This window comes from Thermobia domestica, chromosome 15, assembly GCF_964235325.1.
Source record: "Thermobia domestica chromosome 15, izTheDome1.hap1.1, whole genome shotgun sequence".
In the NCBI taxonomy this organism is placed as follows: Eukaryota; Metazoa; Arthropoda; class Insecta; order Zygentoma; family Lepismatidae; genus Thermobia; species Thermobia domestica.
Genome location: NC_137468.1, coordinates 196,729,594 through 196,751,805, shown reverse-complemented (window position 1 = coordinate 196,751,805; position 22,212 = coordinate 196,729,594). Strand labels below are relative to the sequence as shown.

Below are 22,212 nucleotides of genomic sequence, written 5' to 3'. Positions count from 1 at the left end.
TACAGTAAATGTGAAACAAACAATACTAAAACTCCTTATTCTCTTTACCGCTTGATGAAATCTTTCCTTTGCTTATTTAATATGATGCTAATTAGCAAATGTAAAGTTAACTCCAGCATACTAATTCCGGAAAAAAACACACATAACTACCAGGAAAACTGTGTTGGGAAAACAAACAGTCAAGCGGAATGTTGGAATATCGTCTCTGTGTGTATATGTATAGTGTGTATGATGTTTACTGCAAAATTCCCACTGGAATTTATTAAGGCTTAAACATCACATTTTATTATTGCAGAAACATAAGTTTTTTCCACGACAACAGCTAGTAAAGCAATGCGTACACACCCATAAATGTTTGCCCACGGGTAATAATCTTGCTGGTAGTAAAGGTCTTGTATGAATAAACTTTAGAATGAACACGGAATTTCTTGTTGAAGAAAGAAATATGTAACAGCGTCGCGTGTACACTAAGTAAAGGAGTATTGTTCGTATGGTTGATATTTTCTCACTTAATATTCAAAGTGGACGTGGGTTTAGTATAAAGATTAGAGTGCATAATGATCGTAGAAAACCACTTCTCGGTACATGTTACCGTGTTTACTCTACAGCACGGTTTCTCAACCTGGGGGTCGTGAAGATAAGCGGAAGATATAAGTAGAATCTAATACCAGATATTACTCAGTGGCGGCCTCTGGAAAATTAAAATACTCAATAAAATTCATTAACAACTCTCCAAGTTTTCTTAAAAAACCAAAATTAGAAATCACTATTTTTGTTATCATATGACCCAAAATTAAGGGAATTATGAAGTTTTAAAATTTTCAAACGATCCCTATTTTGAAACAGTCTGACGGATAGGATTCGATATTTGTAATATGAATGAAGTGACCAAATTTGTTTTTAATCAATTCGCTTTTAGGGAAGTGACTGTATCCACTACATACAAGAAATGGATTCTATTATTATAGAAATAGATGGATATCGTGAAATCTCCGCAATAGGTATATTAAAAATCTCACGCAAGATTTATTACAAACCAGAAATTATAAGATGGTCGCTGGCAAAGGCAAGTGATAAAATAGGGGTCGTGACAGGAGTTAGGTTGAGAACCACTGTTCTATAGCGAGCAATATTGGAAAGGCAAGTCGTTGATTTTTTTTCATTTCCAGTTTCAATAGAACGTTAACCCTACGTACACTCATGTCCAAAATTATTGTCGCATTTCTATGAATATGTTGTTGCAGGAATATAATTTGATAACGAATTCACCCGGTAATACAATGTTAGTCTGTGTATAATAGGCAAAGACATGTATGTGGCAAATTTCATGTCAAACGAGCAGTAAATAAAAACAATAAAACGAAAATAAAACTTTCTGGTCCATTTAGCAACACTTTGTTTTACTCATCCTAATTTTCGTATTTATAATTCTTTTCCTATCAAATTTATCACAAATACAGTATAATTTTCCCGATTATACTCATAGTATGAGTATTAAAAGTACCCTGCAAAATTATTATCAAATTATATTTTTATAAGAAGACAGTTATAGATATGCGACAATCATTTTGGACATGAGTTTACATCAAGAGGTTACGCGTAACATCGTACACCACGGGAAGGTTTTAAAATATTGACCACAAAGATCATTATTTCCTATCCCAGAAAATAACGATTTGTATGATGGACAATATTTTAACCCCTTTCCTTGGTGTGCGGTGTTACCCATAACTCCTTGGTATACATAGGGTCCATCTTTAATATCATCACTCTGAAACTAAACGGGCGTGACAAACATCTTGGCATTTAAAGGCGGCGCTCCAAGTTCCCTTTAAATGCTGCTAGCAAATGAGAGTCCAGCGGTATTGCCACGTTTATTTTGCACACATCCACGTCTATCCCCTGTCACCTGACCGCGCTGTAGTTTGTCTGCTTATCCATAGCCACACTCCTTTACCACTTGGCAACGTCACGCCAGAGCTTGCGTTTTATTCGTTTAGCTGAAATGCCAAGATGTTTGTCACAGGCCTTAGCAGGTCTTCTCCGTTTAGGTATATGACGCTTTGCGTCCGCTGTACCCGTAGCGACAACGCCTAGTGTCAGAATCTTCAACTAAAAATAACCTCATGCACGTTATAGTAACACGTTGCACCAAGGGAGGGAATTTTATGTCTATCACGAAAACTTTTTTTTTTTAATGGGTTATTTTCCAGAAATTAAAAGTACTGAATAGCAAAGTAAAATCTATATAATTTTTGACACAAAACCTGAACTATGACATTGTACTAAAGAAACATCTATACAAAAATTCTCATCCTAATAAAAGTGTGGCCAATTTTTAACTCATTCGATTCCCGGCAGAAGCTCATGTGGTTCGGATTCCACGTTAATCAGTAGGTTCCGCCTCATGTAGCCTCGTTGCTGAAAGGGACGTTAAACTCTAAATTTAGTCATCTCAATTTTTAACTCACCTTGGTGTACGTAAGGTTAAGAGAAAAAGACGGTATCTATTCTTAGAAGAGTATATGTATATTCCCCAAAAAAAAATCGCTGTTCGCCACGTCTTATCGTGTTTGGTTTAGAGTTCCTTCATGGCTAAGCGGTTAACGTACGCGTCTTTTGACAGGAAAGACCCGGGTTTGATTCCTGGTGGGGGCTCATGTGCTTCGGATTCCACGTTAAGGTGCCGGTCCACGTCTCATATAGCCTCGCTACTGAAAGGGATGCTAAACTGAAAATGAAATGAAATCGTGTTTGTTTCTGTGTAGATCAATATTCGAACTGGATTTGATTTGATTTGATTTTAGTTTAACGTACCGTTCAGCAGCGAGGCTATATATGACGTGGACCTACAGTTTTAACGTGGAATCCGAACCACATGAGCTCCGTCGGGAATCGAACCTGAGTCAATATTGGAACACGTAATTACGGTGGATTTCTATCACTTTCGGTATTAGTGGAAACTTAGCCTGCCTTACTAAAAATAATACGAAATTTACCATTTTTCTTTTGCTTGTTTATTCATCAGTGAAAGGAGATAATGAAATGCAAGTCACCACAATCATAGATAATGCTATTCTATAACAGAAAATATGAACCTGAAGATAGTTCAGTGTTGCCATCCATAGAAATTACAGTATTGCCAGAAAAACAATTTCCCTAAAATCTAAGTTAAGGCAGTGAGTAGAGGAACAAACCCAACTGCATTTGGTTACGTATCATATTGTTTTGGTTTCCTGTGAACTACTTTTTAAATAATAGTTGTATTTAGTTTTAATAACTGTATGTTAAAACTATTTTGGTTATTACAAACTAAATACAACTATTATTTAAAAAGTAGTTCACAGGAAACCAAAACAATATGATACGTAACCAAATGCAGTTGGGTTTGTTCGTCTACTCACTGCCTTAACTTAGATTTTAGGGAAATTGTTATTCTGGCAACACTGTAATTTCTATGGATGGCAACACTGAACTATCTTCAGGTTCATATTTTCTGTTGTAGAATAGCATTATCTATGATTGTAGTGACTCGCATTTCATTATATCCTTTCACTGATGAATAATCAAGCAAAAGGAAAATGGTAAATTTTGTATTATTTTTAGTAAGGCAGGCTCTTAAGGATGGAGATAGAATGTATTCTAGAGACACTTAATCGATTACATAAAACCTCTTCTCCCTATCTACAAATATCGCTGTTTTAGCTTAGTAGTCATCAACGTTAAAATCGAAAATGCTTGATCCCCTATACCAACGAGCTTCATTCCTAACTTCTCACCCTGTACAACCTGGTCAAATTTGATGGTGATCCATCGAATAGTTATTGAGATTTCCGTCTCCCGATCCTCATACAAAAAGGTCATTGTACAGAGTTGGCAGAAAGTGGCAGAAGTTGTACCTGGCTTAGTCAGAAAGTTAGTTCGCACACTTACGTAAATATTTGCACTCAAAGGCTATTTGGATAAAACTGTGTGGCAACACTGAAGACATACAGCTGTATCGTGTGACGCAGCGGCTTTCACGAGGCAAGTTGGAGGTGTTCTGATAATAGTCAGTCATAAACATGTCTCGACGCTGCAAATGGCGTTCAAATTGGGAATGCGTGCAGTGACTCGTTTTTTGGGGCGAAAACGTGTAACTGCATTGAAATATATCGGCAGTTACATCAAGTGTATGGTGAAAATGCAATGTCACGTCAAGTTATCGCGAAGTGGTGCAACATGTTAGAGAATGAACGTACAGATATTGACGATGCTTAGCGCGAAAGAAGACCAGCAAGTGCGACAAACCCGGAAAGCGCTGGTCGCGTAAATTAAATGAATTTTACCGTGTGATTTCCATGTGTTTGGTCCCACGAAAGAAGAACTTTCAAGTGACGACACCACTCGGATGACGAAGTGAAAGCTGCAGTCCAAGAATGGTCATCGGGCATTGGACGAGATTTCTTTGCAGAAGGTACAGAAAAACTTGTACCACAAATCCTTAAATAAGGAAGGTAATTACATTAAAAAGTAGATTGTAAATGGAACTTTACAATACAAATAAAGTTATTGTAAAATTTCTATCCTGTTTTATTTTCTGCAGCAGTACAACTAACTTTATGACTGACCCTCGTAGAAATTTGCAGCTACAGCCAGAGATGCAACCAGTTTACTTTCGAACCATTAACAACAGCAACACACAGATATAATTTTTAGCAAGGCATTTACCTGTAGAACTGAACAGGCATGGGCTCGGGTACTAACGAGGGCGGTGGATTAGTCTACCAAAAGGGCGCCATATAAACGCGAATACGTATTATGTATATAAAACCCTTAAAAAAAAACTCTTTACTAGAGAAATTTCTTAGTTCTTCCAATAAAATTTTTGGCAAACAAAATGAAACTAACTATACCAACAAATTAATATAGCTCTATGACCTATGAAACCCGGAAGTTCAACGCCCCGTTCACAAAAGCTCTCCACTGACTTCTATCCTTAGTCAATGGGATCCAGTTTATACTATCTATTCATATTTCTGCGAGATCCATCTTAATATTGTCCTCCCATCTGTGCCTAGGTCTTCCTAATGGACGTTTTCCGATTGTATTTCCAGTTAAAATTTTGAAATCGTTTCTACTTTCTTCCATTCTGGCTACATGACGTGCCCACCTGAGCCACTTAGATTTGATGACCCTAACAATGTTTGGTAAACCGTATAAATTATGTAGTTCCTCGTTATGAAGTTTCCGCCATTCCCCATTCCTGTTCCTCTTGGGTCCGAATATTCGTTTCAGGATCTTGTTCTCAAATGCTTTCAGTCTATATTCTTCCTCTAGAATAAGCGACCATGTTTAGCAACCATATAGAACGACAGGCATGATTATTGTTTTATATACTTGAAGCTCCAAATTCCTCGACAGAATTTGCGACGAACAAGTGATTTTGAACTGAATAATAACACCAATTCCCTGCTTTTAGTTGACATTTAATTTCTTCGTGAATATGGTTTTGGTCTGTTAATATTGATCCTAGATATTTGAAAGTATCCACTTTATCAAAAGTATTATTCGATATTTTAACGCATCCATAATTTGCCGTATTACGGTCCCGACGCACTTATGTATTTAGTTTTCTCTGCATTTACTTCTAAACCCATGTCATTGCAAGCGTTTAATAAGATCTCTGCATTTATTTCTATTCTTCTCCGATCATCTCTATTAAATTTACATCAGCATGTGCCATAACCTGGTTAACCCCATTCAACTCTACGCCCTGGTTGCTATCTTTGATTTTCCTTACAGCGTATTCCAAAACAAAGCTGAATAATAATGGCGGCAACGCATCTTCTTGTTTCAGACTATTCTCGACGTGAAAGCTCTGCAATTGTTGTCTACTCGTGGACAACAATTTTCCTACTTAAACTTTACTTTGCGAAGAATGTTATACGATGATTACCTCGTAACCGAGTCGTAAGCCTTATTATTTAAAATCAATTAATAATTGATATACTGGGATTTTGTATTTCCATTTCTTTTCGAGTTTTGTCGAATGATAAATATGTGATTTAATGACAGATTTCGTCTAAATCCGCACTGATAATCCATAATAATTTTTATCTAAGTATGAAGTCAATCTTGCTAATAGAATGTTTGAGAGAATTTATAAGACGTTGACAAAAGAGAAATGCCTCGATAATTATTAGTATCAATTTTGTCACCTTTCTTGTGAACTGGAACAATCATTGGTTCTTTCCACTGTTATGGCAATTCCACCTTGTTCTCGATACGGAGAATGAGTTTGTGTATCTTGATCCACAAGTTTTCCTTTCCAGCTAAAATTAACTCAGCTGAAATTTCGTCTACACCCGGAGATTTGTGTTTCTTTAATTTCTTTATAGCGATTCCTACTTCTATTCGGTTAGATTCTGGAATATACGATTCCGTGGTGTGTATTTTCCTTTCTCCACGCACATTAGTTTTTGGCTGCGTGTTAAGCAAATCGTCAAAAAAAATATCTTTCCATCTATTTAAGTATCTGTATCAGTGAGAGTTGTTCTGTCAGCTTTCTTTAATATATAAGCGCGAGGTTGATAGCCTTTCTTAAATTCGTTGATGCCCTTATACATGTCTCGAACGATTTGGTTTCTGCTATTATCTTCAAGGTAATTAATTTTATATTTTAAAAATCGCTATTCTTTGTTCTAAAAGTTTTGGGAGTTTTCCACCTAATGTCAATGAAATGTTGTGTAGTTATTTCGTTCGGATTTTGTAGCCAACGCAATTTTGCCTGTTTTCCCTACTCTGCTAGTTTAGTGCATGCCTGGTTGAACCATGGTTTGTTCCTACATATTTCCCTCTTTTTTTTCTTTTGCTGAAATTTTAATGCTATTTCTGATTTCAACCCAAGTTCCTCAACACTAGTGCACTTCGAACTTTCTAAAACCGAGAATCTATTCGAAATTTTAATCTGGTATTAACCTCCCACCTGGATCTCCTCTAATTCTTTAAATTAAAGCTCTTCGTTTGCAGATATTAAATATTTCCTCTATTCAACGATAATCTCTCTCTTATTATCGTTGCTACTAGGTAATGATTAGCATCGCAATCAGCTTCTCTGAGTGATCGCGTTACTACAAAAGAAACTGCAAAATGTACCCCTCAACCCCCAAAAAAGTATTTTAAATTTGTTGCAAGTTTATATATTTTTTTGACATAACGAAAGAAGAAGCATTCGTTACATATAACGTTAGTCTATGGCTACAAACGAAATATCTTCCTGGGGAGGGATAAAAATTTAAACTTGAATAATTCCCTCCTGAGTAATTTGATTTTGAGAACGTAACCTATTTCATAAATTCTGCATATGACTCAAAACTTCTCCTTGCTAGATATGTATCTCCACCACATATTTCGTCTCTTATGGTACATGATTTTTTTCCCTTTCTTTCTGTCTTTTTCATTTTTTCAAAAGAAAAAAAATCACTTTCTGTTGGTTTATGTTTCTCCTTGGAATTTCGGAAAACTAAAACTGGAGAACGGAATTTTTTTAAAAAAAAGGGAAAAACGAAAATAAGGAAAAGATAAGAGAAGTGAACAAAAGAGCCGTGTTAGGGGATGACGTTTTGGAAACTTAGGGATGAGGAGGTTGCCAGCAACTCAAGGCAGGTGTTCTCATAAGAATCTCTCTCTGTGTCTACTATATATATATATATATGTTGGTACTACACGAAGACTTTTTACGAAACGGAAGTGTGGAATGCGTAACTTCCCCTTCCTACGCACAAAAAATGAGTAAAAAGAACACTTTGAAATGACAGAGAGACATGCACAAAAAAAAAAACTACAAAAACTACTTACAAACCGCAAAGAAACAACTCAAAAGATCTACACATTCCGCAGTCAGAATATGTATTTCCAACGAATTTAAGGAGTTTGTTACTGAATCCTCCATGTATTTATCTCTGTCTGTTATTTGCAATTTTTTATTTATTTATTTATTTTTTTCAATTTTGATCCCTTTATTCGATAGAGCATCAGAAACTATCAGAGAAAGTGGTGGAATTTTTCGCGTCACTTTTACCATTCCAGAGATATTGACCAAAAAATGGCCGATTTCCAAAGATTTAAGAAGCCATATCTCGGGAACCGTAAGTTATAGAGAGATGATATTGGTGTCAATCAATACCTATGAGTATGGTGAACATTTTGGTATCAAATAGTAACCGATAGCCACGATTCCCCAGATATTAGCCAAAAAAAAGTTCGGATTTCGGGAGATTTAAAGAGTCATATCTCGGAAACTGTAAGTCATAGAAAGATGATATTTTGTGAATTTTTGCTAGAAACAGAAGTAGGTGCAAATAAAAGGGAACTGTCACAGTTATTCTTCCCGCTCAATATCTCCAATTCTTTTAAAGTTCGTTCTGGCAATGCAGCATTCTCAACTAGTTAAAATTGTGTACAAGTTTGTAAAAGTTTGAACTGAATCCCACTGATGAAAATTAAAAAAGAAAAACCCATATGCTATAGGTGTTCCCGTTTTGCAAACAAAGAAGTGTATTCACAATTTTGCAATGCAACAGAGGAATTTTTTTAAAAATATTAAATTATCTTCCACAAAGATAATCATTATTCGTAGCACTTCACTCGAGATTCGTAGAGAGGATGATAGTCTGAGAATCGAACAACTCAGTTACAAAGACCTTCATAATTTAAGCTAACGTTCCATGAAAATATCCATTTAGCCATCTGTGGCACGCAGAGAAGTCAGTATTTTTCTTGGAATGCACAGGAGAAAAACTGAATCAATCCTGTAGTAACATGTTATTTTTAGTTTACTGATGAATTAAATCAGGGAAGAAATCATTAAGCCATTTTGACTTAAGAGCAAGAATGGATACATTACAGGTTAATTGGTTAATTAAATTTAGAGAGAGAGAAAACAATTTTGTATAAACTATTTGACTGAATTTTATTGGTTTTTTATTTATTTAGTTATTTACTAACAGAATATGTTCTTCGCACGGGGGAAATGCGTTTCATTTTGGACATAAAGTGCTGAATTTGAATTTAAATGGCATCGAAAGTGTCAGTGTTCGTCTCAGCCATCTAGAAAACTATGGATTCGACACTGATATTGGTCATTTTCGATCATTTTTAAATATCTCTCCCCTAAGTTGCACCGTCAAATTAAATTATAAAAACCATCCCAGGCTCGAACCTCATCTATGTTGAAAATTTGATCGAGATCGGTCGAGTGGTACAAGACGTACGAAGTCTTAAACATAGTGAATTTCATTATACTGTATATATATATCGGATATAGCGAAATCCACATTAAGAAATCCTGTAGACGCCACTGTCTTCTCCAATAGCAACAGTTTAAGCTAATTGCTTATCATTGAATAATGTCTTTCATCTATAACAGGGTGATGTACTCTCTACTACCGAAGTCATTATTATCATTATGCTTTATGAAGATTTATTGGCCTCGTGGGTTGTTGCGGTTCCTTTCTCCATACTAAAGCTGTCATTTCTCTAAGCGACGCATTACCCGCTCTTTTAAAGCGGTTCATCACACTCTCAATGCTAAACCATCAGAGCCTATCTCGTTTCTTCTGATGGAGACTAACACAAATAAATTTGATCCTAGACTACACATCTATTAGCCATACATTGGTCAATGCATGTCAAAATAACTGGGCGACATTATATGATTTATACACTTACAGTAGAAGAAATTGTTTGCTCTTTATACGTCTCTACCATTCTAAAAAATAAACAAACAAAAAATAAATAAATAAAATAAAATAAATTAAAGTCTACGGAGTCAGGGTCGCATCAACAAAAGTTCATCGGGTCCGAACCCCAGAAACTTCCTAACTCAACATACATTTGAACACTTTTTCAATAAAACTTTGTTTAACAGGGAAATGATTGATGTAGCACGAAAATTGATCTTATACTTTATCTGTATTCTTCCTCTTATAAAAACATACTAGTTTTATCATTTTTACTGAAAATATAGGTGGAAGTATTTTACAATTACTTCTCGTCTTTTCGGGTCCAGAATAATACTCATTCAATACACTATAGATCAGTGTTTCCCAACCTTTTTCAACTTGCGGCCCGTGGTAAATCATTATGCTTATTTTTCATTCTAATTTTAAAATAGAAAACAATTGTAATGAAATATAGGACTCGGGTTTTTAAAAATCCACTTTCTCTTTCGAAAACTGTATCTAACCTTTAACGAAAAGGGAAGATCACTAAATAACGAATAAATAAACAAATCTTCTATACTTTTAAAACACAAATGTAGGTAATTTGTATGCATATTTGCTTTGTTGAATTTATTAAATCATGTGTTAAAATTTCAAGTTACGAAATAGTCTGCAACAATAAAGAAGCAATAATGGTCATGATAATGATAAATGCGTTTTCCAACATTAAAAATGTACAGAAAAGTAACACAGTATGAAGCTTAAAATTGTAGATTTGTAGTAGAGGTTCATAGTAATGTGAAATACAAATATACATTTTCTCCTATGTCTTGCAATTTAATTCCTATAGAATTAATAATTTGTTTCGATTTCCTCGCGGCACACCAGCAGCCCATTCGTGGCACACCAGTGTGCCGCGGCACACCGGTTGGGAAACGCTGCTATAGATCATGGATGCAAATAATCACTGGCCCGGGGCGAGTGGTTCATCGGTATGGGCGAGATTTAAAACAGTAAAAACTGTAAAAGTCACGATTGGGATGTGGAATGTGGGCTAGTAGCATTTTTCTTGGGCTAGTAAAATTTTGTTGCTTATTTGCATCCCTGATATAGATATAGAGGCGTGTAGTATTGGACTCCTCCAAAGCTTCGACCACCCCAACATAAATTTCTGAGTGCGCGCCTGTACGGAGTCAAATGAGAATTGTGCTGTTTCTAAATTAGAGACTATTCAAAATTTCGTGAACCAGTTCAGGGTTATACTTTTGTCATTCGCGTTTCAATTGCGTGAAAATTGAATTATTTTGAAAGCAATTCTAGAGAAATTTCATTGTACAAACTGGGACAAATAAGTGAAAGGAGTATTATGCTGTTTCGAAAATGACTGTTCAAATGTTTCGAACATGGTCTACTTCTTCATTTTACAGATTTAGATGACCATCACAATTGAAACAAGACTATTTCTCTCCAAGACTATTTTTTTTTTTAAAACTGGAAAACTTGGAAAAGTACCGTTCTGAACATAACTGTTTTAAGTTCGAACATAATTTTACTTTTTTTTCATTCCACCGACTTAAATAAGCAACGTGCTACTCTGCAATGATTGTCAAATGCTTCGAACGCAGTATGGCTTACGGGTGATGCAGCAAAATCTGGACTATGTATTGGCCTCTGTAACATTTAATGCTAAGTATTAGGGACAAGATTAGTATATGTAATATGGAGAGCGTTTCAACTCGTATTGATATAGGTATATTTTTGTTTGTATCTTCGAAAGAAACCAATAACTAGAACAATGGCCTCGAGCGAAGACACCCCTCCGTTCCTGAGTGTACAAATTCTACTCCAACGACATCCAGTCCGGAAAATGGTCCACTGTACGATACTTCATGGCTGAAGGAGTGACCAGAAGTACTACGTATCTGTGGTATTTTGAAACGTTTTCACAACATACCAGCGTCTCGTCAACGTGGGTCAGGTGAATCCAACGCCAAAATCACTGGAAGAAAATTGACCACCCTCAGTGGCGTATTTAGGGGGGCTCAAGCCCCCCCGAAATCTTACTTAATATAGTAAAGTAAATGAAATATCTTGCAGAATTTTCACATTCCCAGGCAAAGCCCCCCCAAATGTTAGCAAAGCCCCTCCCGAAACAAAATCGTAAATACGCCACTGACCACCCTCAAGCGTTTGTTCGACCACAAGGACGGGATTTCGAAGCGACAAGCAGCTCTGAGCTCCAATAACATCAAAGCACGATCTGTCGGAAGCTACCGAAGGTGAATGTGAAGAAACGTATCCTACAACGTACTGACAGGCAGAAGTCCGAGTCGAAGAGTTTGTATGGGCGGCAGTATCGAAAGTTTTCACAGGCCTTCTGGATCTTCGATGACGACTTCTATTTCATGCTATCCCACTCCACCATTAACGCCAACACACCTTCTACACCTCGAAAAGAGACGATACACCACCTAGGGTGAAATTTTATCCCAAAACTCAGTTTGGGAACAAGGTTCTGGTCTGGCTTGCCATCGAACCAAATGGATGGTCAGAACCGCTGATCAATGAGTCCAATTTCACCATCAATAGCAGAGTTTAACTGGAGAAATGCATTAAGAAAGGTCTGATTCCATACATTATAGCACACTACGGCAACAACAACGTGTTCTGGCCGGTAAAAGCCAGTGCAAATTACTCTAAAGTGGTGGTGGAACACTTGGAACAAGAAGGCTCCATTTCGTGCCAAGGAAGACAACCCTGATAACCTCCCGCAGGCCAGATGTATTGAGGACTTTTGGACTCTCTTGAAAGTCCGAGTCTATGCCAATTCCTGGAGAGCCGAAAACGCTCGCAACTCATGAATTGCATCAACTTATGCCTTTGACAAATGGACGTCGGATGTGTACAGCGCCTGGTAGAGAACACTAAGAAGAGGATTGATCTCATTAGGCGTAATGAGGTAATTGAGAGTTCAATAAATGTGTGTTTCATTACCCTTTCTATTGCTCATTTCCTTTTTGTTTTATGTTAACAACCTGCTACTGATATATTTAGTTGCGGGCAGTCCAGAGTTTGCTGCATCGCCCGTTACGAAGTGTAATAAGTTAAGAAAATATGAACGAACTTTTCAAATACTACTACTACTACTACTACTACTACTACTACTACTACTACTAATAATAATAATAATAATAATAATAATAATAATAATAATAATAAAAAATAACTTTTCCTTCCGTAGGCTGGAATAAAGATTATACAGTACAGTTTCGAAAGTAAGTGTTCACACGACAACAATTACATTGTACTTTTGATGCTATGGATAAGAACACTTAAGAGCTCTAATAAAATATATCTTTTAAACATGACGAAATATTTCGAAATATTTCAAAGAAGAATACATCTTCTTTGACTTTATGATAGAGTGGTTAGAGCGTTGGATCACATTCGCGTGGTTCGGGGTTCGATTCCCAGCCGGTGCTTCCCAACTTTTGGCGTCCACCCAACGTCGTGAGGCAAACTGGGAAGTCATGTGAATGAAAGAAGTTATGGCTACTATAGATATACCACATTGACTTGATCCCTAGTCTTCCGTTGCAAGCGCTGCTATCGGCTGAAGGAATTCCACTCGCTTTCTCTCGCTTAGCAACAGCTGAACCCTTATTGGCTCAACGCGTGGGTGTGTGAAGGTGTGAGCGTTAGTTCGCATTTTTGCCACGGCTCAAGACATTTTGGCAGCACTATAGGTTAGAGACACGGCGCTCACCACGTGGTCATCGCTAGCCTTAACGTAGTTCAGCCAGTCGCTAACAGATGGCGTTGAAGCAGCTCAGGCCCAGAAAGGGCTGTTACGCCCAAGTGCTTTCATTTTTATTTGACTTTATGTTCTTTAGCATTTATTGATTAAATGTTTGTATGTAACATTTGAAATATTAATTCTCCCTAAGCATATTCTACTGAAATGATGAGTGGTCAGCACAAGAAATCCCATCATAGTTCGTTGTGGCTTTCCAGATCAGCTTTCTCCACATCCTAATTGTCCATATCCATATCCTAATTCCTCAACTGCTTTAAAATGTGAGTCAGTAGTCTTTGACCAACAATGTCTTAAAATATGACGGATTTGGAACCTATTTTGAGGAGGACCAAAATTGAGGAGTTTGATGCAATAAGGGCGTAAGTCTGAAGCATGCAGTTGGAGAAAAACGATGTTGAAAATTTAAGTAGTATTTTTTCTTACATAAAACAATGTAATATGGAGCATTTTATTCCGATATTGAATTGAAATGTTACCAGGAGGCTAAACAAGCATGTAAAAGCCACAAATGCGTTTGATGCAAAAATGGCGTAAATTCCTCAATTTATATCAAGAAACAGTTTCTCGCTACTTATTGTCGATACGATCAATATTGAAACCGGAAGTTGTAGTGTATTTCAACTACTTCCGGCGTCAATAGATTGCTCTATTCTCGAGATGGTAAACTTATATTTTTCGTTATCTTTCGCGGTTTTCGAGTACTCTACTGCTATTAACATACAAAACAGAAATAGTACGTTTCTACCACCTGTAGTTGTAAAGGGGAATGACGACGGAGATATGTTCTATTCTTGGAGTACTGAATCATATTCAGCGGCGCAAATCTGTCTTCAACATCGGGAAGAACGGATAAGGCCGTTCCCATATTTTTTTTTTATTAAAGCGATGTTCGAAATATTTATGAAGTAAAAAACAATGCTGTGCAGGATCAGGGGAGCAGAGCTGTCTTCAGAATTGGAAGGCGGGCAGGTTCGAGGCTTATTCTGTGAGTGTGTGTGGGGGGTGAGGAGGTGAGACCCATATTACGATAGATGAATCTGATTTCTGAAGTGAACCTGTTGTATATCAGGATATATACAGGATGTCTCAAAACAACACCGACAATGTTTGGGAGGTGATTCCTCACACTACGATAAGACAAATGTATAGACCAAGCTGGGTGCACAAATGATAACTTTCGGAGTTATAGGCTGCCGAAAACATGAAAAAATGAACTTTAAAGGTCCATACCTCCAATACTATGGCACCTATCGTAGTTGGGTCAAGATTTCACTTAGGAACTAGTATGTGCTCTATCCAAATATCCGTGTTTCAGAATCCTGCGGTACTTCCGCAACAATTTTTATGGAGGTAGTTTGTGAATACTTTAAATTATATACCCGTAGCCAAACTTTCTCTATAAAAATTGTTTCGTGATTACCTTAGAATTCTGAAACATGTATTTTTGGATAGGGCTTATATTAATTCTTAAGTGAAGTCTCGACCGACCATGGTAGGTCCCATAATATTAGAGCTATGGATCTTTATAGTTCATTTTTCATGTTTTCGACAACCTATAACTCTGAGAGGAAGCATTTGTGCACCCAGGTTGATTTATACTTTTTGTCTTATCTTGGTGTCAGGAATCACCTCCCAAACGTTGTTGTTGTTGTTTTGAAACACCCTGTATAAGGCGCTGTAGATGTAGTAGCAGTCGGACACAAATCATCACATTTCTCCCCAAAAATACATTTCAAATCGGATTATTGGGGGGACAGTCCCCTCCAGTTCCAGGATTGGGGGATATGTTTGCCTCTTCTCCCCGGGATTCGCGTCAATGATCATATTGAAAAAGAAATTTCTCGCTATTTTTTACAGTTCTTAGTCTGATATCGGATGCCCTCAACGGACGGACGGACGGACATTAGTGTTCAATAAGAATTGAGTCTAGAATGCCGTTCAGCAGCAAGGCTATATGAGACGTGGTCATACAGTTAACGTGGTATCCGAAACACATGAGCTTCCACCAGATACCGGACCCGTTCTATAAAACTTTCAACAGTTTGGATTAATAATAAGTACTATCACCATTGGTAGGAAAGTTTGAGCTTCTGCAATATCATTTTCCCTTAATCTCTTAGTTTTGGGGCAGCAATCACATTTTTTAATATCGTCATTAGCTGTAATGTTTTCTTCCCCTCCCTCCTTTCCCTTCTGTACCTTTCACTACGTCGTTAATAAGACAACTTTTTCTTAAATAATGCCCTAGTCAGTGGTTTTCCTCTCCTATTATATATTTCTAGTACTGCTCCTCTCTTTCCATCTGTCATTAACAATTCTGTAGCTGATCTCTTTATTAGCAAAGTGAGAAAGGAAAGTAAAGTAGATGGTGTTTTCTGAAAGATACACGTATGTATCGCACAAATGAAGCAGTTTGTGGATTTTGTAGTTCAGTCATTCTACCACCAACGAAACACAAATAAAAGGTAAAAAATTAACGCAATACCCGCAGCCACCAAAAAGCATTTACAATTTAATTTGATTTTCCATTGTGCGTTGCGCAACGGTGTTCCCCAAGGGAGAAAAAACTCACACGTGAACAGTGACTGTGCAACGAGAGCTTTCCTCTGCAGGATTTTGTTAATTCAATTAGCTCTTTCGTCACGTCGTTGTCCCGCGTATCAAATTGCATTCATTGACAATCAAACTTTGTGCTACTCCCTATACCTGTAACAAAACTGCCAGCGAATAATCAAGAGGCGACCACACATGAGAGATCGATTACAACGACGAAAAACATTAAGAGAAGATACAGACGAGATATTAAAATCACAGATTCTCAACCTGAGGTATGAGTAGGAGTAGATTAAGACCTTCATAGGCCCTAAGCACTTAAGAGGCCTCATCCCTGCGAAATTTAAGTACCGCTAATTTTACAGTAATTATTCGATATTTTCAAATAGATAAAATATAATCGAAAAGTGGAACAAGACCTCCCTAGACAATGTTATTTTGCGTGAGATACCGTTAACACGACTCATTTATCTGCTTTCGATTTCCCGCCATTTAGAAAATCGGCATTTATTTTCGCGTTTCTAAATAACTGCAAACGGAAAGCTACTAGGTGACTCGTGATAACGGTACACCATGCAAAATAATATCGTCTAAGGAGGTCTTGATCCACTTTTTGATTATCTTTTATCTATTTGATGACATCACATAATTACTGAAAAATTAGCGGTATTTTAATTTCGCAGTGATAGGGACTCTTAAAAGATTTTGATGCCCTCATATACAGGGTGTCCCAGGAGGAAGGGGCAATATTTTGGGAAATGGTAGTATGAGTGATTCTAAGCAAAAAAGTTCATATGAACATGGGTCCTAATCTCAACGGTTTGAAAGATACAGATTGTCAACCATTTTTGACTTTATGATATCTACATGATATCTGTCGTATATTACTACTTGGTAGTAGTGGTCTTGAAGTAAGTAGCTATGTTTATTAATATGAGACACGGATGTTTACTGCCAACATGAAAGAGTATTGCAATGTTCTGATAATCCTATACATCTCATGAACAGTGCGGTATTACGTGGACTGGTAGGTGGAGAGTGATCATGTATTTCCACACAACCTCTCTAAAAATGATTGTGCAAGTACCGACCGTTTTGAAAGATGGATGTTTGGATAGTTCACACACTAGTTCCTCAGTGATGTCTTCACCCGACTACGATCGGTCCTATAATAGTGGAACTATGGATATTTGAAGTTTATTTTTTCACATTTTCGGCACCCTATAAACTACGAAAATATGTACTTCCGGTCACAGGTCCATATCAACTCTTTTTTTTTTTTTCTTATTTTGATGTAAGGGATTTATTCCCAAAATATTGTTTTAATTTTTTGTAACACCCTGTGTACTCATATACATTTTTTTTGCTGTCTGTCCTTTAAGAAATAACTTGCGGAAGTTTGGACATACCTTAGCAAACCGCCCTGTATACTAATACTGTACATGAGATATATCTAACATTACTATCAGATAATGTTGTACGTACATCTTACACTTATCTCTATGTTTAGTTTGTCAGAAATATATCAGAAAATTGCCCAATTGGTGGTAAACAGACAAACAAGAATAAATGTTACCACTCACCTGTTGCCACTTGAGGTACGGGTATTCCTTGGCGTAAATCACAGTCACTATCACATGAGCAATGGGTAACACAAATCCAAAGGCGGCCGAGATCCATGTCTTCAGGGGCATCATTGCATAGGAGATAAAGATCACAAAGATCACATGCCAAGTGCCCTCCACGATCACACGACGGGTCTCCACGCGAAACGAGGCAGACGACCCCTCCGTCCCCCCCATGGGCAACGCCACTGCACAGAACGTCGCACAAAAGAATAATATCACATAACACACCCAGAGGAGATAGGCGTCCTGCATGAAACGTGTATTTAAGAAAACCAACAGAAGGATGAACAGAATACAGTGAACAATATGATAAATATTTTGAGGAGTAGGGGCCTGAACGTACGCGAAACTTAGGTTGGCTAAAATGGCTGTCAGAAGAATGAAAAGGGCCACCACGCTGGCAATGGAAGAGTGTTGCAGCTTGAAGATGTACCGCTGATACAGGGCCTCCAGTTCATCATTTTCAAAGCGATGGCGGTTAAAAAGCCTCGCTAACACGATCTTCCGATGGGAGTTCATCGCCTTCACGCTGTGATCCATAATGGATGGGTGTTAGTTGAACCCCCTGCCAACCCTCTGATCACTACGCCTGTGCACGGACAGGTATTTTTCCCTTCCGGTAAAGGGTGGCCGGGGCCTTTTACTTGCGTCAAGGTGAGAACGGTGCGAAACGTCGCTACCGATTTATAACTGCCGCCCGCTGGATACCCATCAACCTGGAAAGAAATGAAAAATAAAGGAATTAGTTTCAGCATAGTTCATACGAACATCTACAAATATTCCTATTACTTAAATTTTTAGACTCTATTAGGACGTTTGCACACGGCAACGATAATATCGGTGGAAGCCCCGATAATATCGGTGTCGGTGTCGGCGTACTTTGCACACGTCGCCGACAATATCGGTGGAAGCCCCGACAATATCGGTGTCGGCGATAGTTTGCACACGTGGCCGATAATGTCGGCGCTGAGACTAGTATTGGACAGACGTGAAAGAGAGAAGATGAGTCCAGCTATCAACAACAGATATCTTCTTGCCTTGTTGTATTTACGACGTAGAAACAGGAAATGTAGATCGCGAAAGCTTTGGGTTCATCCATTATTGACTGTGCGTTATGTAGAAGGTGCTTTTTATACACTATATGAGAAATTACGCGAAGACGATGCAAATTTTTTTAATTACTATCGCATGTCCACACAAACTTTTGATTTTTTAATAGAAAGAATTGGAAACCATATTCAACGCCAGCATACAGAAATGAGACCCTGTATTCCACCCATAGAAATGTTGGCAGTTGCAATAAGGTAAGTCTATTATTATTATTATTATTATTATTATTATTATTATTATTATTATTATTATTATTATTATTATTATTATTATTATTATTAAAAAGATTTTAAAATATTCAAGAGTGGGTATACGTTATGGCAATAATTTCTAGAATATCACTTTCAATGGAAAAGAACGTTTTTTCCCGTTGACGGGCTTTAACTCTGACGAACAATTATACAAACAAGTGTTTTATCCAGTCAGGGATTCCGCCAGACCCCCCCCCCCGATAGGGGGTGTCACCCCTAAACTTCGAGTAACACCCTCCAAACTTCTGCCTTGATCCGAGCCTGAATAGGCGATTTTTCACAATTATTTCATGTTTTGTGCGAAGAAGTCCTATTGAATATAGAACTTTCAAACGATTGAAAGAATAAGTTTCTTCAAGGGATTTCTAATGAAACTTTCCTGTGAAGAATATAAATCCATTATATTTCCTAATTTGTCAGCTCTGGCAACAAAACGTGTGCTTGTTCCAATCGGTACCGCTTCAGTCGAGAGATCATCTTCAACAATGAATAGAATTTTAACTTCAGAACGGTGCCGGCTCCCCCAGAACACGTTAATAATTTGAAGGTGTCCTTGGAAGAACCTTGTTTACTGATGTTTGAAGTGAAAATAAAAGTGTTGAGGCTGATTTTGAAAATTTTATAGGTTGTGCACAGGCCCATCCGCCCGTATCCAAGGGGGTCTAGGGGGCGGCCCCCCTAAATTTTTGCTGCCCCCTCCTAAAATTTTCACGGTAGGGTTGCAAATGACCTATAATATGGTGATGAACTATAATATGGTTGGATCGGGCCATCCCTAACTTCTGCCTCTTCCCCCCTACATTTTTGGGCTGGCTACCGGCCTGGTTGTGCATACGGGAAATGGTTCAGAAGTCCTATACGAGTGACATCGGTTCAGTTGGACCATGAGTGAATCAAAATAAATGAACTTGCGTTTCAAAGAACATTAAAGAACTTGGAACAGTGATTTTCAATATTTGTAAGACTGCGCCGCGGTTCACAAATATGCTTGTAAATATATTTCCAATTCTTTTTTTTTTTTTTTCATTAGGATCACAAAGAGCATTTAACTTGCTTATTAAACAAACCCGCATAAGGCATGTATAAGTTATAAAGTGGTGTTACAATGTGTGAAAATGTGAAGAAGCGTAATAATGACGGTTCAGAGGAGAGTTTGTCAAAATATGCATACGGTAGTCATCAAGACTATTAATACATTCGTGAATATATGAGTCACATTGGTAAAAAATTACAAAATTACAAAATACAAAATTACATTGGCTATAAATTTAAACGAATTGAGTTACCTACAATGTTGCGATAAAGGTACACTCATGTCCAAAATTATTGTCGCATGTCTATAAATATGTTGATGTAGGAATATAATTTTTGCTTTGTCTTATCCCATATGCAAGGTCTGCATTCCACAAGTTCGATAAGGGTTAAAATATCATACGGAAAAATTTTTGCCATCTCTAAAATTGTAAGCAAAACTAGAAAGGTAAGAACACAAGAACACACAACCTTTTCGCCCACTCACTATAGCTAAACTGGAGAACTCTATCAGGTGGTCGATCCCGGTACAAAGGGGAGAGGGAAAACTTGCATACATAGCTCTGGTCTTTGTTTCCATTCGCCATTCCACAAATTCTTTTAAAAAATGGGGGTAGCGTTGGAAGTTAGAGAAAAGATGTGCGACAAGTGAAGCGTGGAGTCACATCCCTGTTTTTGAGATCACAATCAAGAGAATGCCAAATGAGTCACTTGTCCTCGGGAGCTTTGAAAAGAACGTTTGATTATCCTAGGGTCGTTTCAAAATAATAATAATAATAATTCTACTTGTCAATAAATATTCTATTCAATCATTGCTTATCGAGTGAGACCGGGAAAATTGTGTGCACACAATTCTGATGTAAATAAAAGAAAGTAATAATAATCAGGATTTTTCCATATGCTTATGTTCACAGAGTATCAAACTTTGAAAATTACGCTTGAATTAATTTCCAGAATATAATAAAACTTAAATGCATTAGTAGATTTAAAAAGATACAATCAAAGAGAGAGAGAGAGAGAAAGAAAAAAAAAGGGAGTAGAAAATAATCAACGGAAATTGGTTATGTAAATTTCCTATATTCTATTTGATAACTATTTAGAGGGAAATCAGTACTCTTCAGACTTCCCACATTTTATATTTATTTAATAAAGGGAATTAGCCACTCCAAAACAGAGACTGTAAAAAAATAATAAGCTGTTCCAAAGTTGTTTATAGGACAAGATAATAATAATAATATACAATTGTAATAGAAAAAATGGAAAAATAACAAAATTCCAAAGAAAAGAGAAAAACAAAAATACACAGCGCCTTGCCACTCTCTTCATCTAACCCGCTGGCCGGCCGACATTATCGGTGGCGTGTGCATCCAATCATAAGAAAACATTGCCCCCGACAAAATCGGTGTCGGCGGTACCGCCGACAGTATCGGGGGCTTGGCCGACAGCATCTGCGTGTCGGAGGAACGGCCGATAATATCGGTGGCGTGTGCAAGCTACGATTTGAATACATTGAAGTCGATTTCACCGCCGACATTATCGGTGGGACCACCGATATTATCGTTGTCGTGTGCAAACGCACTAATAGTAGAAAAAACAGTAGTGTAGCCAGAGCCTGTACACAAAGGGGGTAACAAAAAACAAAATTTCTAAATTTAGCTTAATATGTACAATATAATATTCTCTAGGCTTGGAAGGCTCAACTATCGTAAGCCACTCTAGCCTTCGCCAGGGAACAATGCACATTATGCTTTAGTATGCTTCATTTTAAATTTCTTTTTAATGTAAGTAAGGAAACGCAAATTTTATTCTAAATACTTTTTCTGCAGAGGCGGCTTGTGAGGAAAGTAACATCGGTAAAAATTAGTTTTATTGCTTCTAACTAAGGACTGGCGTTAGGAATTACATTTCGGTGCATTCGGCATCTATGGCCTTTTAAGCCCATCACCTAGAGGAATGGGCGAAAATACTAGTCGGGAAAATGGAAAGGAAAGTAGCGGCCTGGGACCTTTGGGCTAAGTACCATCCCGGTTTTTGTCGCGTGTCAATGAGAAAAACCTAGGAAACATCACTCAAAAGATGCTACAACCGAGTGCCGCCACCGGGAAATGAACCCGGGG

At 37.4% G+C, this 22,212-nt stretch overlaps 1 protein-coding gene across 1 annotated transcript in view; it reads right to left on the bottom strand.

Annotated features, from left to right (window-relative positions):
* rut (adenylate cyclase rutabaga) overlaps positions 1–22,212 on the bottom strand; it is a gene marked incomplete in the record, with an annotated part of 698,554 nt that overhangs the window by 363,647 nt on the left and 312,695 nt on the right. The window contains 1 exon segment of the mRNA XM_081741008.1: positions 17,658–18,418. Coding sequence (XP_081597134.1) covers positions 17,658–18,242 — 585 coding nt within the window.